Genomic DNA, 24,574 nt, shown 5'->3' on the forward strand with positions numbered 1-24,574 from the left:
TGAACTGTGACATAGTCATGACCAGTGCGACGAGGCATGAGCAAGAGCTTGGATGTGGCTAGTTTGACCAGGCTCCGAGGGTCCCCACCAAAACGCTTCAGCAGGTCTTCGAGATCCGTCACTACGTCACAGACCATGAGTTCCTTTCTTGACCAGGGGAACTTCAGCTACTTCGCCCAAAAGCATCTGACCGGCTTCTACAGGGGCCTTCCCTTCGCTCGAACGTCTAAGAGAACGAGGCTCCTTCCCTACAGTACGCCCTAATTATCCCGAAAATGTCGAATCAATCCAGCTCTCTTTTTGGTTCTGGCCAAGATGCAATGTGTTTTAAAATGGAGAACAGGAGCATTTGAATCCGGATGAGACCGAACACTCCGCGCGTTTGAGACTCATTCCGTGCTCTGTTGGTTGCCTCCACAGTCAGATGAACATGGGATTCAAGATATCGTACGTTTGGCAGCCTGACAGAACTTGCCAAGGCCTTATGGCCCATATATCACGTCTTGCACATTGCGCAGCGATATACAGCTTTGGATGAACATACTGGACCATATAAGACCAGGGGAAGCTATCATGCAGACACAAATAAACCGCAAGGATCACGACGGATAATCTCTACTCACCAATCATGCAACACCAACCTACCCGCTGTGTTGGCATCGACTGTTTTGTGCAGGTCTACCATATGAGGGCCCTTGCAGCCCCGAAGGTACTGGACGATTGGTGAAGCCCCGCAAGCCATGTGTCTGAATTAAGCCTAAGGCGTAAGGCCTTTCTCTGAATGAGAAGGTGTTCGAGCTGCAGCAGGAGCCGCGCTCACTTACGCGGAGCTGAATCCTGTCTAGGACTACTTTTTCCGCTTAAGGCTTCATGGTTCCCCGCGATGACCACTCTCTTTACCGGGGCTGCGTCCAGATGAGTCTGACCAGGCAAAACCCTGCCCCTGCAGCTTACCGCATATACTATGTACGGAACATGGTCTAGACGAGCACTCTTCTAATTTAGGTCCCCGGCCGGTTCGGGACGGTGGCTCCGCGGTGATCAAATCCGGCTCTTCTTGAATGGGTCCTGTATCATATCACCCAATCCTTCGCTGGACGGAGGATCAGATATTGTCAATTTTTGACAGACTCAACGATGGAGCTTCAATACTTCTCCAAGATGAGCGAACAGTGGTCCTGTGCAAATTCATCCAGCTTCAAGACCGAACTCAGGTGCAGGCTCTCAGGAAGCTATATCAATTATCAGCGTCCTAGTCATCTGCGTCACCTCTTCGTGCCAAGCACCGCCGTTCGATCGTAAACTTGGCCTGCATTCCTGCAGGATAGCTAGTTATAGTTGTTTGTCACTTACCTGGGTCGAACAACGGCTCCGAGGGATTGCTTTATCGGCTGATGGCCTCGTGCGTTGCTACCCCTAAAGTATTGGACACAGGAAGCCGTAAATCTACGCCATGAAGCAATTCTTGACTTGTTCTTATGTTGCTGGTCATAGCAGCTGAACGACACACCTGGCAAAACTCATCTTGGATGGAACTTAAGCCGGAGTGAGTTCATGGCTTGTCGAACTTGTAGATTGGCGCAGCATCCTGATGTGTGCAAACATCTAAAGGCCTGGCAATGTATCTAACTGGTAGAATCACCCTTACCTGCCATGCGGCCAACTTTCTGACATATCCTAAAAGTCCCCTTCACCTGCGATGAACGTTGCTTCGCTTATATGCTTGGAGACCCAGCCTACATGCAGATGTTGGCTATACGGGCGTCCTCGCTCACACCGAGCATGGATCAGGACCAATACTAGACATAAAACCACCTTCAATCGATCAAAGCCGAATGATTCGATGACAAGTCCGACTCAGTCGCTTATGCTGTTTGCTAAAGTAGCGTCCAATAAATCGTGGTCCTATTCTGGCAATGTCCGTAGAACAGCTCGGGTGTTGGCAACAGGCGTCTCCTGAATATGCCAGGTCTGAGCCGAGAATGTCTTCGTCGGCTGAGTCTGAATGACCACAAGGAAAAGACAGGGCATAGGAATCTATAAAGTCAGCGCAAGATGCCCTTCTTCGTTATCACCATTATACTCATCAATCTTCTCTCCCCATCTTCAGCAGCCAACAACTTTGAGATCCAAATCCCAACCACAAAGTCAGCACAATCATGCAGTTCAATACCATTCTTGTGGCTCTCTTCGCATCCATGGCCTTTGCCCTCCCTACCGATGGCGATGGCACCGAGCCCACCCCTCCCACAGAACCAACTTGTCCTCCCACAGGTCCTTCAGCTCCTTATGCTGCATGTGCCGGCCTATACTCTGAGGAACAGTGCTGTGCAACTGACGTCCTTGGCGTCGCCGACTTGAACTGTCTTACTCGTATGTATCGCCCTCGACCATGTCTGCGTCTCACTAACAGTTGCAGCTGGTGCCATCCCTTCGAGCCCAAGTGACTTCCAGAGCATCTGCGCTGCTGGTGGCCAGCGTGCACGCTGCTGTGTCATTCCAGTCGTAAGTGGTGTCGCTATCGAAAACGACTTGTACTAACAAATTTGCACAGGCGGGCCAGGCTGTTCTCTGTACCACCCCTATCGGAATCTCCTAAATGTGTGGTATCGCTATAAGGCTTTTGTCCAGGAAGGTCGTCAGCTCAGTCCAGCTGGGCTCCCTTGCTTGGGAGACGAAATGAGAGGTTGCCCTTAACGCTACTGGATTTTGAGACGAGGGTTTTGGAGTAGTATTCAAATATAATATATGAGGCTGTCTTTACCACGTGCTTCTCCATTCAAAGTGTGCATAATAGTGAATGGTTCAAGACTTAAAGCTCTGAATACCTAGGTGCCTGAGAAGCTATTCGTGTGCAAAGTTTCAAGCCGAGGTCAGCATATCTATAGTCAGCATACTCATATAAATATAATACAAGATATCGAATTTTACCTACATGTTAGATCCACAAATCTTAAAGTTAATTGTCGGTAATAAAGAAGAAGAAAAGGAGAAGTCCATGGACTATTTCTCTGCGAAGTGTGGTTTTCTCTCATTTTGCACTAGATTGAGGGAACTAAGGCTTGGAAAGATATACAGATCTAAGTACCTTATCTTACCCTAGAAGTCTATATATAAAAATCATGAGATCTTTTTAGAGGGTAAACAGATTTGGTATAGGTGATGGCGCGAAAACAGTAATTGAGGTACTATAGAATGGTGCTAGAATAGATAAGCTTGGACCGATTGGACATGCGTAATAATAAGGAGGAAGCCAGGTAGAAACGAAATGCACGGACATAAGTAGCCAGGATTGGAAATCTGTTGAAATCCGTGATGACATCCCCATGTGGTCTAGGCTCAGATAGGCCTAGCTTCCGCTCAGGCTCCACATTTAATGCAGGATGACTGTGGGCAACCGCGTTCCATTGTTTCCCTGCGTTGACTAATCTTCGCGTATACCTCTTACGAGCATCATGCCATCTTTATGCCGGCTCTATCGGGGCCTCTATCGGGGTCTCTATCGAGGGGTTCGAAAGCCGTTAAACTATGTCCGGGTAGTCACAGAGCTGTCCAAGGGAAAACGTTGAGATTGGGCCAAGAAATGAGGATTAGACTTGACGCGGGTAAGGATGGATCCATGAAAAGCATAAGGGGCAGCCTCGAAACAGTGGGCCTGCATCATGAAAAAAGATCTGTCCACAAGAATATTCATCTGGACTGTCGGACCCTGAAAGCAATGCTACTTGACCTATAAATCTCCTACGCGGCTTTTATTCTTCCTGGAATCAATTGAACTTAGATACTACCGGCGCCTCTACCACAACACTTCGCATGGTAATCTTGGACGTCTACTCGATCAAAGATCCGTCGACAAGTCTTCCACCCAGAAATTATCCGCTAGTGCAGTCTCATCCTCTGTGATGAAAGATTCTACGACAGTAGAAATGCCTCCGAGCCAAGATGTTCCGGACATGAAAGTTCTTCGAAGTCTCATACCAAAACACTGTTTTAAGTCCTCATTCGTACGGTCTATGTCCTATGTTATTCGAGATATTATTTTAATGAGCATGCTGTTCTACGCCGGTTTGAAGCTCACATCTCTGGCTCCATCGATATCGCGCGCTGCCATGTTGACTGCATACGGATTCACTCAGGGCCTCGTTTTCACTGGAATTTGGATCTTGGCACACGACTGTGGCCATGACTCGTTCTCACCGAACAAGAAGGCCAACTCCGTGGTTGGCTTCGTCCTGCATTCCATACTACTCGTGCCGTTCTTCAGCTGGAAGTATAGCCATGCGAGGCATCATCGATACACGAACCATATGGAGAAAGACACAGTCTTCGTGCCGCGCAGGGAGTCGGACCAGCGCAAATCGCTCCTGTCGAGGTCGTTAGAGCTTTTAGGCTATGCAGAGGATGCGCCGGTCGTAAATGCTGGGACTTTGGTTATCCATCAGCTCTTTGGTTGGCCGGCGTATATCCTGCTCAATGCTGGGGGTGGGCAGCGGAGTTTGGTGACATCGGACAGATCGAAGTCATTGCGACAAAGTCACCTGGATCCTGGTGCCGATCTGTTCTCGACGGCCGAACACCCGTTTGTATTCCTGTCTAATGTGGGTATTGCGGTGGTTTTTGTAGCATTGTGGTTTGCCGCAAATGCTATTGGCGCCTACAACGTTTTCCTGCTTTATGGAATTCCGTATCTGTGGATGAATCATTGGATCGGTGAGTATCATGCTGTCTTATATGTATTGTTAACTGACAAAGCTGCCAGTCGCAATTACGTATCTGCACCACACCCACCCTGAAGCGCCTCGCTACGAGCAAGAGTCGTGGACGTTTCAGAAGGGTGTTCTCGCAACAGTTGACCGTGATTTCGGGTTTATCGGACGCCACCTCTTCCACGGTATCATTGAATACCACGTCATCCACCACATGTTTCCGTAAGAACTCCATCTTTGATTTGCGCACGTACTTCGACTAACACTCCATAGACGTATTCCCTTCTACCATGCTCAAGAAGCAACAGAAGCGATCAGTCCTTACCTAGGCAAAGCCTATATTCGGCAGAAATCGTCTTTCATCGGAGATTTGTGGACGACATACTCGACATGCACTTACGTGGCTGAGAGAGAGAAAGCCTCGGGTGAGGTTTACTGGACGAGTGCAAGCCTTAAAGCTGCCGCCCCCATTCGCTAGGACTGACGGTCAAACGTGTTGCCTTCTAAGTTACTATTATAGATTATAGAGAGCGGTGTATACATTTCGGCTCACATGTTCTAAGAAATAGGACAAATATAGAATTCTAACTTTATAGAGAGCTTGGGTGCCGCACGGGAAGCAGCTCTCCGACATTCTTACTTATATAGACGTACTCTTCACGGTTATGTCTACGTTTTGGTAGATATAGAGCATTGCTTAAAAACACCGTGCGATGCTACATCATTCACCTGCGGTAATCTACCATCAAAAGCTGAGATGAAAAGTGAGTAGCCACAGATCATATCGCGCTCATCCTGTCCCAGTCTGACGTTTTCTGTGGCCCCTTGTTTATAGACAGCAGTCTTTGGGGCCCATCTCGCCTCCTATACTTTTAAAATACAGTAGATATCTGCTGGTGCACATTGCTCTTCGCTTAAAAATGATTGCGTAAATCTCATGTTCTACAAAACACGTCCCAGATGGAATCCCAATGCATTCCCGGGTTTCTTTCACTCCATATAGGCATCTTTAGACGGACTTATTCAATCGAACTACTCCAAATATACCCACCAAATCATAGATCTGAAAGGGCCTCTTAGGGAGTTCTACATCATGTTCGTGGCCACAAGCTACGGAGATTTGTGGTGACGTCACACCGCTTCACCGTCATCCCTCATCTATACCATCAATAACGATATAGAGAGCATCATCAAAGCTGCACGTCTATGCAGTCCATGAGCTCACACGAGGTAAAGTCCTCATGTTGGGCTCCCAACATAATGCTTGGTTCTCTGTTCTTCTAGTCCGGCGAAAAGGACCATATCATTATCTTCGCCACATGGCCTGATCTCCTAAAAGCATGTAGTGAACCTAGGCTTGCTGTAACATCGCTTATGGACTAGTCTAGGAGGTTTAAGTAGGCTATAAGGTGATACTCCTATCGCCCTATTGGTCGATTACTGAAATAGACTATAACCATAGCTGGGGTTCAACTTCGGGACCTTGGATTCCTGATCTACTTTACTACAGCGACGGCGCATAACGTTATAGATTCCATGGCCATTACTCCGACACTACTATAGGTATAGGAACCTTGAAAAGTTTGAAGGAGCAGGGCCTGGTTCAGTCGATTTTCGTCCACGGTGTTCTCTTAGACTAAAACAAGACAGAAATTAGCCCGCGTTCACGATGATAACACCAAATGCACGACTTGAAAGGTATACAAAATTCCACAAAAATAGCTTTCGATCCCTGCTCCGACAATATTTGCAGATTACCAATTCGTGTACTTGGACAGATGTTGAGTCGACCATTATTACATCTTGTGTAGCTCTCTATCGATGATGACTTAATAATATATCATTTGGCGATATTGGCGAGTCGATCTGATGGCGCAATCAGCACCATGACAGTCTTTTAAAAGTCTTTGTCATGGGTGCCTTGCACATTGTGGGCTGCGTACCCTTGAACACAGTCTCGACACTCCTGGGCACAGAGAATAAGAATTGTACTCTTGGCGACGAGGGAGAGAAGGTATGCCGTTGATGTGATGGGACTTCCTTACTGACTTGCGTGATGTCCACGTCTTGCTCACTTTTCTTCCCAGGAATTCATTTCGGTAGAACGGTCTGTCTGTTGGCGGTTGAGCAGACTCTTTGTTCTCTCCACGTTGTCATGGGCGCCTGCTGGTACTCTCCTATGGCGTGCTCGCGCTGATACTATTCCTCCTTGTGCAGCTGTGAGTAGGTCCACAGTGACTTGGCTTCGCCTCCCCATTGTATAGCAGCATGTTGTCTGCTCGTATATCATTGCCACTGAGTTATCGGTAAGGCTCAGAATTGAGTAAAAGGGAGTAGCGCTGCACAGTCCACAACACTGTGACTCGGATGACTTCAACAGGACGTGTAACGCTGCAAATGTCTGGCGTATCGTGCAAGCTAGAAACACTCCCAAGAATTGTGTAGCATTCGTTCGACTTTGGCTGGTCATAAGAGGCAATGCCCTCAAAATTATGTTCCGTGTCTCATATATTTCTATCATTTGTTTCAATGATTCCCTTATCTCTTCCTGAAGATCTCTTTAACTTGTCTCTTACTATCACTTGTCTGCAATCTGATGCTTCGACCAGGCGGCTGCTGTATCCACGGGGCATGCAGTCTCTTTCTTAGTTACCTTTTCCAGTCCCTTTTTCCAGTCCCTTTTTCCAGTCCCTTTTGTCTGATGGTCTTTTCTACGCCGGTACGAATATAAGCCCTCTAAGCTCCAAGCACCGAACCTTTCGCCTTCCCTGCGCGCGAAACACTCTTCTAGCCCTCTGGCCACTCCACCCCCGCTCACAGAGTCAGCAAGGAAGAGCAATACTCTTCGACAGAGGATGCTCATCGAGCTGTACTCACAATGGCTCATAGTGCTCTTTATGCCGTCTAGAAATGTTCGAATTGGAGCGACACGTGTCGGCATACTTTGCTTCGTGGTGAACCTGTAATGCTGTTACTCTTGGACCTCGACGCCTAGAAAAGGGGATATTAGTCTGTATTTCCTGTTACTCTGTTTGGTACATGGTATGGGGTTGGTCTGGCTCGCATTCGGCTGCGTGCGTGTGAAGATCAGGAGTAACGGAAATCTTGCCCATCCTAGGCTGCTTGAATGTGAGTAGGCAGGAAGAGAGCCAAGAGGGCGACCGGGTACTAACAGCAGTCTTAGTAGCGCCGAGTGTTGGATCTGCCCTCTTGCTGCGAGGTCGAATTATCGCTAAGTTGTGTTGGGAGAGGCTTTCCGCTTGTTGATTCTGAGATGCGGGACGCAAATAGTCAGGGAGTAACTGGGATAAGGATCTCGTACTCAGCGCGACAGAGAGTATAGAAGCTTGCGATACTCGATTTGCTGTTGGCCTACAGAGAGACCGACTTGTAATTATGATCAATAGTAGAAAGGTGGATGCCGATGGTTGCTTGGGTTGCACGGATGTGTCCAAAAGTACAGGAAACGAGTTCCTCTGTGGGCTCCAAGTCGGAAAAGTGCTGTTGCTGTGCTCTGCCTAACAAGGGGTGTGTGCATTGTGAAACCCTGACAACTGTTGTTTGCTTGAACGGCTATAAGTCCGTGCGTACGTTCTGTATATCCGTAGCTCATGCTGACTTGGCTTGCTTTAAATCCCTTCACGGCATCGTCGCCTTTGAATTGTTTTAGCGTACCTTCCGTACTACCTTCATCTTCTATTTCTCTTGCTGCTCAGCTGAGATGTCACAAATTACATCATATACAGTGTGATCACCTCACAAAAAACGATAGCTGCTTGCTGATCTGCAAGGGGAGTCTTATCCAAGGATCTACACGATAACGTCCAAAGATGATCTTGCGACCAGCAACATCAAAGGACTCGCGTCTGCTGTATCTCACCCATCTTCAAGTCGCAATTCTAGCCTGTCCAAGGACCAAGGTGGATGAGCTTCTCCTCTCTCCAGGTGAAATTTAAGCGCGGTAGATCCGTCCCATTCAACTGCCCTACTCGAATTGATCTCCTCGTGCTTCTGATCCTTGACCGTTCAGTCACCGGGTCTAGTGAGCATGGCTAACCCGTGTCATATCCAGGGCATCCATTCCATGACTACGAAGACTCGCCATGTAGCGAGCTGCTGTAGCTAATCTGCTTTGGCTGAACTGGTAGGTACGGTCGCAAATTAGGATGGTACAGGTTGTGTGTCGATTCGAAATCAGTATCATGATGCACGCTTTCTGCCAGTTACGTCCTACTGTGCAGCTTACACAAAAGGAGGACTGGTTAATTCTATAAGGTGTGTATGGAAAGGAACTCATGGAATGCAGGTATATAATAGATGTAAGAATAAAGAGCAAGAGGAGGCTGGAAGATTAACGGCAAGGAGTCGAGGCGTTGGCTCTTGACATGACACAACCAAGGTGAGAACCTCAGGTATTACCAGACTGGTCTATGATACATCAGGGATGCGAGATCTACTGGAGAATTACGAGTCTCTGGCGGGAGTTCATTATATCAAATCAGGCTAGTTAATGATTTGTGCACCTCTTGATATTGTGGTCGTGTAAAATCGTGTGTGCGATGTGACGTAGGCTGCCCGGGAACTTTGAAGCTTCACGGGGGGCCAAAGAGATCCCCAGATGGTGCCAGACTCCTTGAGTGTCAATTACCTTGATATAGTAATCAAAAGACGAGTACTAAAGTCCCACTGCTTTGTATCTCTCTTCCTGGAAAGCTAACATGCCGAAGTAAAGAATCAGTAGCTGATGTCCATGGCCCTGGGACACGTCCAAGATCCTCACCCGCACGCAAGGATAAAAACAAAAAGAGGTGTACCGCTGGGAGCTTGAACCCGGAGCCAAAAGCAAAAAAAAATGTTGTTATCTCTTTGATTAAGTCATAGTCATCCTTGTGCAGGGGCAATGCTAATCTTCTCTGTATCGTTTCATATTGATCAAATGCCCGAAGGCGAAGGATTGTAGAATAAAATAATATATAAAGGCCATGAGACGTGGTTGTAGTGTGGGTGGGGATCGAAACTTGGGACTAGCGCTGTTGTGAAGTCCTGCCAGGTACGCAGTTCTCATGTCACTTGCACGGGCCCCTACTTCTGCACTTCTCTCCTCATCCACCATCTTCTCTCCCCTCCAAAATATCGAAGAGAGATCTGATTTCTCTCTACCTGCAAGTCTTACTCTACTAGATTCTCTGTCCTTTCAAGTGTGAGCTAACTCTAAGAAGCATCTACAAGATAAAAGCATACCAAGATCCCACCAACTCTCACTCAACAAGTTCGTTCTCTAATCCTCACATCTATAGATCCATTCAAGCTAAAGAAATCCTAGAATGGACTCCAGGGCGTCAACCCCGCTGTCTGATATCGACGAGGCCATCATTGCAGCCGGAGATCCCTCAACAAAACATGAATCTCCTGCTCAGGGAGAACGCGAAAAGGGACCGGGAGGTAAAACTCCACTCGTAAGTAACCTCAATGATGCACAGAATAGTAGTACCAAGCACAGTGAACAGCCGTACTCTCACCTTTCAATACCTTACTATCATATCTCCTGGAGAAGGTCTGCCTGTTTCCGAGGCTTGCTAACGTTTATGGTATCTAGGTCGTCGCGTCAAAGGATTCTAAGACGCAGGATGCGGAGGAAAAGAATGTGTTAAACAGAAAATTTGATTACACGGAAGTGGATAAGAAGAATATCCTACCGGATGGCTTCAAGCGCCCTAAGCCGCCTCTCAGGGGCGATCTTGTTTCAGGCATGGCAAGCGATAAAGAGGTGAGACTTCTCTAATACGGACGTTTACAGGTGCTAAAGATTTTGATAGGTCGCACGTAGTGGCACTGATGAGGAGAAAAGATGGGTTGAGCGTAAGAACAGTCGCCTCACCGGTCAGGGCAGCAGCTCAAAGCGCCAGTAAGTCGACAAGTCAGATGCTAGGTGCTTGGAGGGCGCAGCTACATGGTCATTTCATGTCAACAATTGTTGGGCCTGCAATTACTCTATGATTGTTTGAACAATAAGGACATCTGTGAGCAGTTTGGTGGGAAAGGGATAGTCATTTGCAGAGAATGCGAGATACTCGGACCAGACCCGGCGAGCTTGAAGCTTGCCACCTTACAATGGAATATATCTGCATCTATGGCATAATCTTTATGACTCCAAGTTTTCTGTGACAAACAGTGTATCTACCACGCGTGTGCCTTTACACGCCGTATTGAATATTTGAGTGTTGTCCGTGCCCAGTCAAATCTGGCCGACCTCTGAGCTTTTCCTTTCCTCCACCAACATTTGCTCCATCTCTACCTTAATGCATCGCCGCCTGTTGCCGCCTTACCGCAGCGCTTGCTCTTTTTACTAGGCACGCTCCCCTTGAATGTGAGTGCTTCAAGCATCTCGAAACTCTGACAGTACTGCCTCAAGAAACGAAACATCTCGAATCTCTCGACCGAGGTCATTTGGACTCTAAAGTATCTCATGGTAGTACCTACACTGATCCTAGCAGCTCTCCACCGTATTGGAAGACTTCCAGCAAGCAAGCCTGTCCTTTCCTTTTGCTCTTGTGCGATTCTCGTCACGGACTTTGCTCGAAACAAGCTTTACAATCACTAAAACCATCACAGCATGGAGGAATATGCGACGAAGTATTCTTAAGACCTACTAACAGCCGCAGGTTGGTGACGGAGCGTAGCTCACTCGTTAGGAAGTATTGTAGAAATGGGAAACAGACAGTGAGTGTAATCTACATCTCACTGAACTTGCTAACACCTATTCTTGCCGTGCGAGCACGTCTGCTGGAGAACAACCAAGAACAACCTCGGCCAGTCTACCGCCGAGATCCGCCATCAAAAAGAGACAGTCTTTGCGACTGGCGGTGGTAGACTCTAAGCTGCAGCGAAACACAATCGTGTAGCACATATCCATTGGTATCAGGCCTTGTCATACTAACTTCCTTGCAGAGACTCGTTTGAGGCATTCCGTTCGGCGTAAGATACATATGACTGGAAGTGTCACTACAATTAACATTGTACATGACCGGATCGCGGTAAGAGAATATGCAACCTTACGAAGCTTAAAGACATCGACAACACCACAGGGGACGGACAGCCAGCTCTTCAAATCGAGTAATTTGACCTTCGAGTACTGTAGTGGACACTCCCTAATATCTCCGCTTTTTGGATAGAACACGCGAGCACAGCAACGGCCGTTTGCCGACTTCAAGCGGACGTGTGTTCTCTCTTCTAGTAACACCCTAACTCTCTGTAAGTCTGTAAGTGTCTCACAATCCTTCCACCGAGATGCCTATACTAACGATATTTCAAAGCATCTCGAAAATATTAGGAACACACATAACCATACCCCAACCTCCTACACAAAAATCACAGCTTTCCTGCCCCCATTGGGAACCAATCCAAACCTCTCGCCGTCCTCTCTCCTACAGCGCCCTGCATACATACAGATAACTAGAATGGGTCAAGGTAATATTGTTACAATACATAAAAGGCTACACAACAGACCATGCATCTGCTTCGAAGAGCCTATAGCTAGAAAAGAATGGCACCTGTGCCGCAGTGTAAGTGCTGAAGCGCACCCGAACCGTCACCCACAACAAACACTCGCACCGCATAGGCCGCTCTGCTACACAAGTAAACATCTTCTAGGCATTCATCAAGGACAGTTGTAAGAGCCATGCCGGCCAAACTACCAGCGTGCAGTGCCAAACCCAGCGGAGCCTCAGGGGGGGTGGTAGGTCGAAGGAGTCCGCCACACACAGCCTATAAAAGAACAAGAGACCGACTCACACAGGGCAGACTGTAATACAGCGCTATACTCCCATTCAAGATGCTGTGTATTCCCTCGAATACTAGCATCCGCACGAGAGTGTCCACACCGACTGGCAAACCCAGCCCGGCACATGACTACCAAGCAGACTGAGCAATACCTTGTACATGTATCACAACTCGATGAAGACTGATGAATTGTTTAGCTCGCTACCTCCCACTGAGTCCTGGATAACAAAGTTAAAGAGCGGAGTGGGTATATTCCGTGGCGGGACGAAAGAGACGGCATGGAAGGGGTTGAGCATCACTCACTCGTCATGTCAAGCATGACGAGCTGCTGGGCACATTGATCTACAGTGTCTCAGTATCTGTGAGTAGATGTAGAAACTTGCGACCTCTATGCGTGTCACTGTTTTTGAAACTCCTAGCATCCAAAAGCCTCGGTCGTCGAACTAGGTAAGTCCTCCAAGGGCATACATCTCAACATCATAGCGTAGCACGGTGGGACATGGACACGCTTCTTCCTAAGAGACCCCAGAGCGCCGACAGAACAGATACATCAAGACCACAACGACTGCCTCCTTCATCTGCGTACCGCCCGCCACATCGCCGCACCCGCCATCCCATCCTACCTTCCGCCTCATATATCCACACTCCTCAAGTCAAAACGGTATCTAGCTAGGTACGTACAACAGAACCCAATCCACCTAAAAGCGCGTGCATAATGATGATTCATATATTATGTTGAGTTCCATGAGAGATATTTCTTCGTTCTGATAGTGCGGTTACTTATTAGGAAGTGGATTGGATTTGTGTTGGGTTGCTTGCTAATGGTTTCTATAGTCCGTCGATCATGGGGAGGTGGAGTAGGGATTGGTGTGATGTGGTGTAGGGATGATGTACGGTGGATGGGATGCTAGGTTGGTGTTTTGAGAGAGCATGAAAGGAGGTTGGTTTGGTGTGATGCCGGGAGTGGATGCGCTTGGCTACGCACACCCTATCTTTACTATTTAAGGAACTGACTCTTGATATAGTATAATATATAAACGAAACAAAATCCTCTCCACGCCTCAAGATCCCATAAATTCAAGACTTCACTAGTCTGATTCCTCCGCTCACACCCTCATCCTCATACCTCCCACATCACCACCACCAAACCCACAAGTCCAACACAGTCCACACACAACCCCCCAAGCACTATCCAGCCACCACCTCCCTCTACAACTACATACAATATAACACGCTACACATCTCCTCACACCCCACGCCTCGTAAGACCATAAAAATCCCTCCGCTGAGCCTCCGTCACAGGCGGCGCATTAACACCCGGGAGACGCAGGGCCGAGAGACTAGATATAATGCTATGCACAGCACTACCACGAGCGCGAGTCTAGCAGTTGTCAAGAGGCGGCAGGCGAGAGGAGGGGCGCGTACCTACCTACCGGCTGATGAGCAGGATCGTGCGCGTGGTACCGACGTTTTCGTCTGCGTGGGTGGACATGTATATTGTCATAGGATGCGTCGGCATGGCGCTCGGTGGATGCGGTGTATCGTGTCGGCGTGCTATCCTCATACACGAACCTAGTCCTGCCTCGCTCGTCGCGGTAACTGTGGCTTTGTGCATCTCGTCTGTGTCGTGCGCGGCCACGCTGTCTGTCGGACTCGGTACCACTCTCTGCGTATCCGTGCTCGTATCCTTCGTCCTTGCTCGCGCGGTCTTCATTTTCACCCGTCCCACTGCCCTGCTCACTGCCACCGCCCCTGCTCGCTCTCTCCTCCTTCTTCTGCGCATGCCGCACCTTATCTACTTCCCATGCCACTGTCTCGCGCACAAACGCGCCTAGCCCCTTTCTTACGCTGAAGCGCGGCGGTGAAGGCCTCTTATACCGTCTGCTTCTGCGGCGGCGGCGGTGCTGTCGAGATTGTGTCACGAACCCATCGTCGTCGGCGGAGTGGGGTTGAATAGGGCCTGTGGCGCGGGGGTCGTCGGCGGCGAGGGCGCCGGACATGTGGTGTTCTGGCGGGGCGTTGTGCGGGTCGGGATATGGGCGACGAGAGCGGGAGCGTTGGCGAGGGGGTGATGGGGACTGGGAGGGCGGACGCGCATGCCGCGGCTGCTGGGGATGAGAATCGGGATGCGCCAGGGTGCGAGGATTGTGTGCGGCGCGTGGATCTGGAGAACGGTGTTTGGCGGGCTGCTGAGAATGGGCGGTGGATCTTGACTTCTCGGCCAGGACGTCTTCGCGGTGCTGGAGGAGCTCGTTTAGAATCGGGTGGGACGGGGTGTCTTCTGTGGTTGCGGTGAGGAGGGTTGCGATGTCGTAGTTGACTTTGTCGAGCAGTGGTTTGCCTTGGGGGGTTTTGCGCAGGAGCGTAGCGATACGGGCGATGATGTTGAATGCTATGATGCGGTTTTCGCGCGCTTGGGCAGGCATGGTGGAATACCCAAGTACAGGCTGGGCTGTAGACGGCGGTTAAGAAGGCTGAGGGTGATGATGGCAGTCATCATGGCGATGGACGTTGTTTGGCAAACAGTGAAGAAGGATATGGGGGATGAGTGTGATTCCACCAGCGCATGCGGAGTGCGACAATGTACACATGACGGTATGTGAGTATTCGTGATGAGTGTAGACTGCTGAGTGTAGGTATTTTGGTAGCCAAAGCAAGACCGCAGGCATGTGCGGTCGTATTGTGGTTTTTGAATGTGTTTCATGTTGGAGGCAGAAGCCACAAGACGTGTGAGTGGTCGTGTGACACACTCACACGACTTGAAGAGCAGTAGGTATGGACTTCAGGAAAAGACATGATGATGTTTGTGAATGATGGAGGACTTCAGGATGAATATGAACAGATATCAGAACTGGAATCTAAAAAGAAGGTTGTAGTTACCGTCACCGTCGCGCATTGTCCCAGTCCCTGTGCAGATCAGTCTTCCACATGCCGCAGCTGGTCAAACCTTCTTTACTTTTTCTACTGCCGGCCCGCTGACACGACCTTGTCCTCGGCCTCTGTTATCGTCTGTTGATTGTGATTGTAAGCTTATGCATGTTGCCAGGAGAGCAAAAGCCAAAGGTACATTCCATCAGATGGATGAATCTGATCCCGGGTATTACGGTGTTGCAGCCTCGCATATACGTCCTGGGACAAAGAACGGTAGGAGTATTTGTCAGAAGCCTTGTTTCTCATTCTTTTTTTCATTTACCCCATTCCCTACTCTCTTTTCTATTTCCCATTCCATATTTCCTATTTCCATTTTCCCCTTTCACTCGTTCCCGGTTTCCCTTTTTCCCGCCCGTGCACGATCCGCTGATACCGAATCGAGATGCCGAAAGTGGGGCGGCCAGGCACACGTGGCACGTGCGCTGATTGGTGTGTGGCTGGGATGTGGCTGCATGTGGCGTTTCTGCATCAACATCAACAACCAGCCTTGCTTCGATATTTCCGAACATGGTAAATGGGATGATCGAACAGATGAGAATAACACTAGTCGGACGATGAATCTGGCAGATCATAAATGCTCGTTACCTCTTCTCCAAGCCTCGTTTTCACTGAATAAAGTATAACTGTCGTTTGCCCGTATCCCGCCCGTTAGTAGTCACAACGCGGCATAGAACTCCAACTAGTAGCCTTTCCCCCCAACCTTCAAGCGCCTCGCACTAGGTATATATAGTGTGCGCCATCTTAGTATATACTTAGTACCCCCTTTCGGAACTACAGCGCCCTGACCTTATTATCACCACTTTTTCTACTCCAGTTCCAATTTCTATCCCCCTCATCCGTCTCCTTGCAAGTTACCTCGCCTAGCTGTGCGCTTAGAATACAAGACGGCCGCCCATCTATTCTACCACGTCTTCTCCTGACACTCAAACCGTGTCTGCAAACCTCTCGCAGTCCTCGACCATCTACCTTTGCTGACCGCGCCTTGCTGCGCCTGAGTCAGAAACATGCCCTGTTCCAATCTGCCAGGAATGCCACTGAGGGCAAGTCAAACACTCTCCCGTCTTCCGACCACAACTAATCTTCGCCTCCATCACAGCCTCCTCTCCCACGCTCCGCATCCGGTCCCGCAGACACCCGTCCAAGACCCAATATCAACGCCCCAGTCGACCCCAACGACCTCGCCCGCCGCCTCGAAGTCGCACGCCTCGAGGCCGTCGCCACAGAGCTCCGACACCGCCAAACCCGCTCCTCCGACGCCACCTCCAAACAACAACCCACAGGCGTCCACTTCAAAGTCACCTCGCAAGACGTCAAACACCACGTCCTCCTCCACGCCCTCCCGGACCCCATAGCCCACACCCGCCGTCCACGCCACACATCCAAACCACCACCCCTCCCCCTACCCACCACCAACCCAGAAGCCCTCATCCAAGACCTCGCCGCCTTCCAACGCAAAGACATCCCCAGCCCGCAAATCACCCCAATGACAACCTCCTTCCCCCACCTCCACCCCCAAACCCAAACCCGCCCCCGCTCAAAATCAAAACCAAAGCCCAAACCAACCTTCCTCTCCCCCTATCCCACCACAGCCACGGCAACAACACCATCAACCCTCCCCACACCCCCCCTCTCCCCCCAACCCGCAACCCTCTCAATGTTCCCCACCGCCCTCCGCGCCAGCCCCTTCTCCTCCTCCATCCGCCGCCCCCGCTCCGCCCCCCTCGAAAGCATCCCCATCTCAGACTTCTCCCGCTTCCACCTCCTCCTCCACCCCCTCCTCCCCGCCGCCCCCGACCCCACCGCCTCGTCCCCCGTCATCCCACGCGGCTCGCTCGATCTCGGCCGTCCCTCGTCATCCGCATCCGTATCCTCATCACTAACGACGAAAACACACCTCGGACTACCGCGGATGCGCACGCGAACACGGGCTTTCTCGTCGCTTTCGGGGCGCGCGAGGCCGGGCACGGCGCCACATGCGGAGCGTCGGGATGGGGAGGGGAAGAGGGGGGAGAAGGAGGATATGACGCCTGAGTGTCGGGCGTTGCTGGCGGAGCAGGAGCGGTGTTTGGCGGATTTGCGGCGGCTGCGGCGGGGGGCGGGGGCGAAGCGGGGGAAGGAAGTGGGGGTTGAAGGCGGGGAGGGAAGAGATGTAGAGGGAGAAAAGGGGTTGGGGAAGAAGGAGGGGAAGGAGGGGGAGATGCCGTGGTTGGAGAAGCAGCCGGGGCGGCGGTCGGGGTGGGGATGGCGGAGGTGGAAGTGTTTGCTGTTTTCGGGGGCACGGACGAGGTAGGTGGGGATGGAAGGGGGTGATGGAAGGAGGAGGGGAGGCGATTGTATGTGTGTGTTTGTGTGGTGTTGGGGTGCTGGATAGCATTTGATGTCCGTGGTGTTTGAAACAAAAGTAGCGATACCCCCTGACCTCAAAAGGGACAAAGGCGATTTACATAGACTCGTACATGTTGTACCATATATGTATACATACGTCTATTACCAGCGGGTCTATCGACTCGCCTCGACTACTTTACAACTATTCCCTTCTTTCTCCTCCCCTTCCTCACACTCGCCCTCTTCCTACCCCCTTTACTCTCCGTATCGTCACCACCATCGTCATCGTCGTCAATCTCATTAAACGCCTTCCAGTTCTCCCTCCCGAAGATCTTCTGCGGCACAGCTAGTCTGGCCATCGCACGCAGCGGCTCATGCTCGCGCTCCCCCACGGGAATGATCTTCGCGTTCAGCAGAACATCCCTGATGCGCTCGTTCCGCGCCATGCCCTCGCCCAGCTCCTTGCGCGTCATCTTCATGCTCATCTCGAACAGCTCCTCCTCCACGGTGCCCTTAAGTATCAGCGTCTCGACGAGCACGCGTCTGGTCTGCCCGATGCGATGCGCACGCTTGATAACCTGGGCCTCGAGCGCTGGCTGGCAGATGGGATTCACAATCAGCACCACGCTTGCGGCGTTCAGATCTAGGCCCTCACCGCCAAGCTTGACGTCGATCAGCAGCACTCTCACGAGCGGGTTTTCCTGGAAGTCGGTCTTGTTCTTGGCGCGTGTGCGAGTCGGCATGCGGTATGCGAAATGGCGGGAGCCGATGTGTAGGAGGTCGAGGAGGGATTGGATGTAGCGCGCGGTGGTGATGCAGTCGAAGAAGACGAGGACTTTTTCGTGCGGCGTGTAGCGGGTGAAGGCGTCGATAAGATAGCTTGCTTTGGCGGAGGTTGTGCCGAGGAGAGTGGAGGAGTGGAGTTGTGTCAGATTCTTCTGTGTGCCGGAGTCAGTCGATGGACCTGTTGATGAGGATGTGGCTATCGATGGCTTGAGAATGCTGGGCTTTTGAGGTTGGCTCTTTGATGAAGAGGACTGTGGCGTAGCGTGGCTGTTTGATGAGTGGCCTAAGGATTCCGTTGTGATTCGCATCGGGAGGTCGCTGGCAGAGCCTGCGCTTTTCCGTGGTTTCGTTGGTGATTGCGATGGCAGTTCGTCAGTGGTGAAGCCGACACACTTTCTAGCGGCGGATAATGAGGCAGATGTGGATGTGTTTGATTCCGCATCCTCAAACTCAGGGCTGGCGACCGCGACATGGCCAGGCGTGAGGTTGAATTTGGGCCGCTTTGACGGTGATGTAACTTCTTCAAACTCATCCATCGCTTTGCGCTTGAGTAGATTGGGTGACTTTTTTCCGGCCTTGTTTGGGCTTCGATTCGATAAGATGCTCCTTCGCGCTCCCCCGTCCCCGTTGCTAGTGAGAATGGAAGACGGAACGCCCGAGTTGAGGATCTTCCCTGCCGACTGCGACGTTTTTGCGTCTTTTGGATCCCTTTTGTGCTCCGTTTCCGCCTTCCGATCCTTGAACCTGCGTTTCATATCAATGCCAATCGCATTGAAACGCTCAAGCGGATCCTCATGTGCAGATTCAGCGCTGTTCACATGAATTTGTGCCTGGTACAGCGACTCAAGTCCGATCGGAGCGGGCTGATCTTTGTGATTCAGAGCCCATATGTCTAAGTAATCTTCGGGCCATGGGTCTACATATATTCCAAGCTCATGCGAGAAGCCCATCGCTTCCCATGTACTGATCCCAGGCAGTCTTTTGATTGTGTCCATGCTTTCCAACAATGCCTTGCGATCCTCTGCTGTGCATTTGGCTTCTGCTTTATCAAGATAGGTACTGCAAACATCAAGGGACGATGCAACGTCATCGGGGCTGAACCCGGTCCAGAAGAAGTTGGCCTGCCGAAGATTTCGAATCAATTCATGTCGTGGCTTTTCGTTGTCCTTGTGGAAGAGATAGTCACGATCGGCCCGTTCACTGGTGATGGCGTTTCCGCGCATGACTTGTACAAACATGTTGGTCGTCATCTTGTCGTAGAATGAGGGTTCTAGCCGAACCACTCGGTGGTTTAGTGGAGGCAGCTGGAGGTCTTTCTCTACATCTTCTGGGCGAGTCTTGATGATCAGCCTCTCCAGTGTCCTGGATAGACAACTTGAGTAGCCCGATAGTCTCGCGTCCTTTCCTGTCCCTCTATAAATATAGTCATTCCAATTGGCCGCGTTGTCGCCCTTCAAAGCCCCGGTAAATGGCTGTACTTTGAGAAACCGTGAGGCAAGCAGTCCAAGAGCTTGAGCGCCGTGCGTCTCATCAGGCGTGCTAAGAAATCCTTTCCTTGCCTCTCGAACAGCTTTCCAGCGCTCAGAGGCGGTGGCATGGTCGCTGAAGTCCAAGTTCTCATGGTAGTGGTCGTCAATCTCCACGCCGACTAATCCTTTGGCCGGAGTCCCGGACACGACCCACCGTCGCTCTGCCTGCAGTTGATTCGCCACCCGGACGGCCGCAGACGTAGGCGAGGCGAAGCCATGTCCTTCGTCAACGACTATGCGGAGCCAATGAACTTCTTTGAGAGGAGATTTATAGATTTCCTCAGGCGTAAGACAGGTACAATCTCTGAGACGAGATGCTCCTATGTACGGACACCTGTGTGAGCGGCTGTCAGATCCTGATATCCATGCTAGGAGCAGAAATTCAACTCACTGGCAAGAAGTTTGTGGTCCCTGGCCCAATGATCGACCTTGGACATCTTGACCATCCAAGATCTCCAATTCAAACCTCGATTTTGTGAACAAAATAGTGTCATAGGTAACCAGTTCTGAGGCGCATGGTAATTTTTGGGTCCTTTCACCAATGTACAAGACGGAGAGGACTCCAGGTTCTACGTGACTGTGGATCTGACTGATCCATTGATCAAACAAATGATCCGGTACAACAAGCAGCGTGCAATGTGAGAGCGTGAGATGGCGTATAGGTAGCTTTGAGGGATTTCGATTGAACCGTATCGGGTCCGGTGGTATATTATAGGCTGGCACATAACTCTGGAGCAGCTCCACAAGATGAGGAGGGACTTTCGATCTTCTCCACGGAAGTGCGTGGCGAGCTATATTGGCTGCTGTCATAGAGAGCAGAGATGCGGTATGTTCTCTCTTTGGCATGATGGGAGGATACTCAACAGGGAAACGGGGCATGTGATGCTTCGTGGCTACTATAACCGCGAGGCAAATCAACGTCTTGCCGTAACCCTTGGAGACATTAGTATTAGGCGAAAAGATAGCGAAGGCATGCCAGCTCACCATAGACTCGGCCAATATGCCGCCCCTAGTCGTCTCGTACTGTTGCGGCTCGCGGAGAAAGACGGCGTCTTTGGGAGAGAAATAGTATCTTCGACCATCCTGATCGGTCCGTTCTTCGAACCGGGGATCAAGATAACTTTCGGGCGCGGTCTCCCGTTCAACCTTGTTTAGTGTTAGTACATACAAGACACCCCAAAGATTTGTGGGAAGATATCTACCATTGCTGCTGCGGTTCGAGCCTGAAACGGATAAAGCTGAGTCTTGATGCCATCCAAGGGTCCATATAACAAGTCCTGCATTGATTCTGAGTCGTGAGACGCGATTGGTCTGTCTACATCCGGCGCTGGTGAAGGCACGGTGTTGAAGATGTACCACAGTGAACGGTCACCGCCGTTAGCAGCACGCGGCCGAGGGTCCAACCGCTCTCCAAAACGGCCATCATCTTCCGTTTGGAGGCGAGAAAGGAGTTTCTTCAACTGCCTTCGAAGCTTAGAGCTACTTCTGTCTACTGTCGCTCGACTTACGTCCTCTGAAAGGAGATAAATTCTGATTGCAGAGGTCGTTTGATCAACGTTCGTCCGCAAGAATAAGCGGAGCCATCCTGTGCTAACAAGAGGGAGTAATAAGACGCCCAGGGAGTTGGAAGCATCTAGATCGGAGGTTGCGACCGCATCCAGTTCAGACCAGCTTGTGGAGTCATACGATTGAGCATCCTTCCATGATTCGCATTTGATGACAAGTGTGCCGATGGCTATATATTTGTCAAGATCGAATTGTTGGAGAATGCTAGACAGAGTGAACTCTTCAGTTGTATTCGATGTAGCGATAGAGGGGGTTGTAGCTGTAGAATGATATATAGATGGCGAAGGAGACGCTTCCATGTTGAGTCACTCGAGTGGCGATTTACGCCTTAGGCGACAGGCATCACCTCACCGGTCCGAAATACCTCGATATACATGGACAGATCCTAGTGAGTAATACGTGTTGATGAAAGAATCCAAACTTGAGATGTCAGGGCAACAGATAACCTAAAGTGTAACAACATCTAGCAAAGCCACAGCCTGCAGGCGTCAACTTACGGACACTCAGATCGCGTGTCCGCAGATGATGCGCTACGCCGTATTCGTGCATGTCACGTGTTGGTCGATTTCAAAACGTTCTCGCCGTCGGGACATCTGTGAGAGAAGTTGTTGATCTGACAACACTCAAGTATTGATGAACTTGGATTGTTCATATAGTTGTTCATCGGTCTCCCCGGCGGAGCGTGTTGGGAAGAAGTTGCTGGCCGTCAAGAGTTTGGCCGTGGACCGAGGGGACGACGCTAAGAGTGAGGAACTTGAACGACGATAATCCATCCGCTTGTGGACTCGATCACTGTTCCATCGTGACAATGAATGGAGCTGCTCGGCTTCGTAAATGGAAGCAGTATATGAGCAGTCTATGCCATCCGCGCTCTAGAGCTACGCAAACCAATCTGGTCGTGCACCGTGCATGGTACTCGTCTCGAATCCCAGACAAATGGCTCTGTCGAGCAACCAGCAAAGCCATTACAAGGCATGCAGCAACTCGGCGATATGACCCGTCAGAGCGTGAGGACGGGCAAGTTGTTCCGTCTGAACAGGGGGAACAGAGCTCATGGATCAAATCCTTGTAGGCCGTTAAGTTGCATCCTGGCCCTGTCTTGCGTCAGTCGACAGACTCCTGTGGCTTGACCAAGCACACCCATTCCAAAAGCTGTGTAAGATGTAATCTCCAAGCAGGTTCTTGTAACCTTGCACAGCCTTTTTCTTTCCAATTACTCTGATTCTTGTCCTTCCCTCTGCGTCACTTAACTTCTCCCTGCTCCGAAGCCCCCATAATACCCTGTCACGTAATTGTTTCACCCATTCCCATATACGATGGCGGATACAACCACCGAAGAATCCAGTCTCAACGCCGGCGCAGAAGCTCAAGGCCAGGCTCAAGCACAAGGTGGCATTGGACTGAACAGCTCTAGCAAGAAGACAACTGAGAAGAAGACACCAAAGAAGCTTGGAAAGAAAGCTCCCGAGCCTCAACAGCAACCTACGCCTGGACCTGAAACCGACGACGGCACTGAAGGAGAAGTCAGTGTCGAACAAGAAAAACCAAAATCAAACATGTCGGAGAAGGAGCAGTCAGTAGCTCCTAGTCAAAGTCGTCGTCGCCAGTCGCGCGGCCGTGGTCGACGAAATGCCCCAGAGAGTGATGCTGAGTCGGTCGCTCGCTCTGATGTCTCTTCTGGCGGTGGAGGCCGTCGCAACCGACAACGCCAGCGCCAACAACGGCAAGGAGGCCAGCAGACACAGACACAGGAGAAGCAGGGCGGCGGCCCCTTGGATGGCATCACTGAAGACCTCCCCGGCGGCGAACTTGTGAATGGCGCCGGCGATATGGTACAAGACACAGCTGGCAAAGCTGTTGGCCAAGTCGGCGATACTGCAGGCAAAGCCCTCGGTGGACTTACTGGTGGTGGCAAGCAATCAAAGGGAAAGGAAGACGGGGATGAGGGTGGTGGTGAGCAGCTTCGTCTGCGTCTCGAGCTCAATCTCGATATCGAGATCCAATTGAAAGCGAAAATCCATGGCGACCTGACATTAGGACTGCTGTAAGTGCCCGAGGCATTCCATTATCCCAACCTTACTGATGATATGACTAGGAACTGAGAGTTATCGCATCGATCTACCTTATGGAGCTCTTAAGCACTATCGCATTGCTCAATTGTTAGATTCAGTGAAGGGGTTCTTGAAAGACATAATCATATCTAGCTTTGGCCATATAGGCATAGTTGAACAGAATACCATCTCTTCACACACCTTCTCTCCATGACCTTTGTTAATGATGCTATTGTACTAAGCCAGAATATAGTCCCCGTGTTGTGACCAATTGGATCTGTTTGCCCCATTCCCGCTGTCTCTTTCCACGCGCTCGCAACGTCGTTGTCGATACTCGTCTTCCCCCTCAATCTAAGCCTAGCCCCAATGAACGTCTAACCTATACTTCTACATTCACGCAAAAGCGCGCATCAACTTGGCGAGTTTGTTCTCACTTTCACGAGCCACAGCACCCCACAAGCATTGACTGATCACACGTCATCGGTGGGGCCGCGTCAACGAGGGAGCTGTAAGGACAGGGATATAAGCAAGCTCTGAGAGCGCCACAATAACCGCAAATGTTGTGCACGGTCTAGTTGTGGCGCGGGCATCAGCGATTACACTGCTTTTACCTTCATCTTAATCCCTCGCAATAGGTCTGTCGACGACTCATACACTCGATCATCGGAAACGCCAGAACTGGGACGCGCGTGGATGTGCACTCACAGGGCAGGTGGCCACATCAAAGGCGGATACCTCGCTGTTACTCTCGACTACTGAGTAGTCTCTTGCCGCAGCGCAAGGATGTAGTATCCTGGCAGATGTGGACCGATGATGGAACAATAATGGCTCCTAAGCGGGATGATATGCCGCATGCGTCCATGCCCGCAGCACAACCAGGATGCGCGGAAGAGCTGGGAAG

The 24,574-nt window shown here is 50.6% G+C and overlaps 7 protein-coding genes across 7 annotated transcripts; 5 read left to right on the top strand and 2 right to left on the bottom strand.

The window, feature by feature from the left end:
* Window positions 1-2,060: 2,060 nt before the first annotated feature.
* Window positions 2,061-2,739, top strand: EJ05DRAFT_286901 (uncharacterized protein). The gene is made up of 3 exons (XM_033740488.1): window positions 2,061-2,373; window positions 2,420-2,505; window positions 2,555-2,739. The coding sequence occupies exons 1-3, from the start codon at window positions 2,160-2,162 to the stop codon at window positions 2,597-2,599; spliced, it is 345 nt and encodes a 114-aa protein (XP_033602955.1). The 5' UTR covers window positions 2,061-2,159; the 3' UTR covers window positions 2,600-2,739.
* A 741-nt stretch (window positions 2,740-3,480) lies between these two features.
* Window positions 3,481-5,398, top strand: EJ05DRAFT_450229 (oleate delta-12 desaturase). Its single transcript, XM_033742365.1, has 3 exons — window positions 3,481-4,710; window positions 4,760-4,928; window positions 4,980-5,398. The coding sequence occupies exons 1-3, from the start codon at window positions 3,903-3,905 to the stop codon at window positions 5,182-5,184; spliced, it is 1,182 nt and encodes a 393-aa protein (XP_033602956.1). The 5' UTR covers window positions 3,481-3,902; the 3' UTR covers window positions 5,185-5,398.
* Window positions 5,399-10,030: 4,632 nt separating this feature from the next.
* EJ05DRAFT_525620 (uncharacterized protein) lies at window positions 10,031-10,615 on the top strand (the record flags this gene model as incomplete). Its single annotated transcript, XM_033748850.1, has 3 exons — window positions 10,031-10,162; window positions 10,303-10,473; window positions 10,523-10,615. 3 exons carry the CDS (start codon window positions 10,031-10,033, stop codon window positions 10,613-10,615), a joined length of 396 nt encoding a protein of 131 aa, XP_033602957.1.
* Window positions 10,616-13,731: 3,116 nt separating this feature from the next.
* Window positions 13,732-14,911, bottom strand: EJ05DRAFT_498470 (uncharacterized protein; the record flags this gene model as incomplete). Its single annotated transcript, XM_033746685.1, has 2 exons — window positions 13,732-13,866; window positions 13,919-14,911. The coding sequence occupies 2 exons, from the start codon at window positions 14,909-14,911 to the stop codon at window positions 13,732-13,734; spliced, it is 1,128 nt and encodes a 375-aa protein (XP_033602958.1).
* Window positions 14,507-17,706, top strand: EJ05DRAFT_509038 (uncharacterized protein; the record flags this gene model as incomplete). The annotated part of the gene is made up of 2 exons (XM_033748065.1): window positions 14,507-15,058; window positions 16,513-17,706. The coding sequence occupies exons 1-2, from the start codon at window positions 14,969-14,971 to the stop codon at window positions 17,704-17,706; spliced, it is 1,284 nt and encodes a 427-aa protein (XP_033602959.1). The 5' UTR covers window positions 14,507-14,968.
* Window positions 17,707-17,829: 123 nt separating this feature from the next.
* Window positions 17,830-22,166, bottom strand: EJ05DRAFT_287252 (uncharacterized protein). The gene is made up of 4 exons (XM_033740490.1): window positions 21,259-22,166; window positions 21,041-21,202; window positions 20,448-20,989; window positions 17,830-20,390 (listed from the first exon to the last, which is right to left on the bottom strand). Exons 1-4 carry the CDS (start codon window positions 21,919-21,921, stop codon window positions 17,933-17,935), a joined length of 3,825 nt encoding a protein of 1,274 aa, XP_033602960.1. The 5' UTR covers window positions 21,922-22,166; the 3' UTR covers window positions 17,830-17,932.
* Window positions 22,167-22,856: 690 nt separating this feature from the next.
* EJ05DRAFT_536608 (uncharacterized protein) lies at window positions 22,857-23,941 on the top strand. Its single transcript, XM_033749326.1, has 2 exons — window positions 22,857-23,666; window positions 23,718-23,941. The coding sequence occupies exons 1-2, from the start codon at window positions 22,939-22,941 to the stop codon at window positions 23,722-23,724; spliced, it is 735 nt and encodes a 244-aa protein (XP_033602961.1). The 5' UTR covers window positions 22,857-22,938; the 3' UTR covers window positions 23,725-23,941.
* The last annotated feature ends 633 nt before the right edge of the window (window positions 23,942-24,574 follow it).

The sequence above is a fragment of the Pseudovirgaria hyperparasitica genome, assembly GCF_010093815.1.
Source record: "Pseudovirgaria hyperparasitica strain CBS 121739 unplaced genomic scaffold EJ05scaffold_4, whole genome shotgun sequence".
Lineage (NCBI taxonomy): Eukaryota > Fungi > Ascomycota > Dothideomycetes > Acrospermales > Acrospermaceae > Pseudovirgaria > Pseudovirgaria hyperparasitica.

Coding starts and splice junctions, on each gene's coding strand:
- EJ05DRAFT_286901 (XM_033740488.1), top strand. CDS start 2,160: ATGCAGTTCAATACCATTCTTGTGGCTCTCTTCGCATCCATGGCCTTT. Junction 2,374..2,419: donor CGACTTGAACTGTCTTACTC/GTATGTATCGCC, acceptor TAACAGTTGCAG/CTGGTGCCATCCCTTCGAGC. Junction 2,506..2,554: donor GCTGCTGTGTCATTCCAGTC/GTAAGTGGTGTC, acceptor AAATTTGCACAG/GCGGGCCAGGCTGTTCTCTG.
- EJ05DRAFT_450229 (XM_033742365.1), top strand. CDS start 3,903: ATGAAAGATTCTACGACAGTAGAAATGCCTCCGAGCCAAGATGTTCCG. Junction 4,711..4,759: donor GTGGATGAATCATTGGATCG/GTGAGTATCATG, acceptor CAAAGCTGCCAG/TCGCAATTACGTATCTGCAC. Junction 4,929..4,979: donor GTCATCCACCACATGTTTCC/GTAAGAACTCCA, acceptor AACACTCCATAG/ACGTATTCCCTTCTACCATG.
- EJ05DRAFT_287252 (XM_033740490.1), bottom strand. CDS start 21,921: ATGGAAGCGTCTCCTTCGCCATCTATATATCATTCTACAGCTACAACC. Junction 21,203..21,258: donor CTCGAACCGCAGCAGCAATG/GTAGATATCTTC, acceptor ACACTAAACAAG/GTTGAACGGGAGACCGCGCC. Junction 20,990..21,040: donor GCATATTGGCCGAGTCTATG/GTGAGCTGGCAT, acceptor AATGTCTCCAAG/GGTTACGGCAAGACGTTGAT.
- EJ05DRAFT_536608 (XM_033749326.1), top strand. CDS start 22,939: ATGGCGGATACAACCACCGAAGAATCCAGTCTCAACGCCGGCGCAGAA.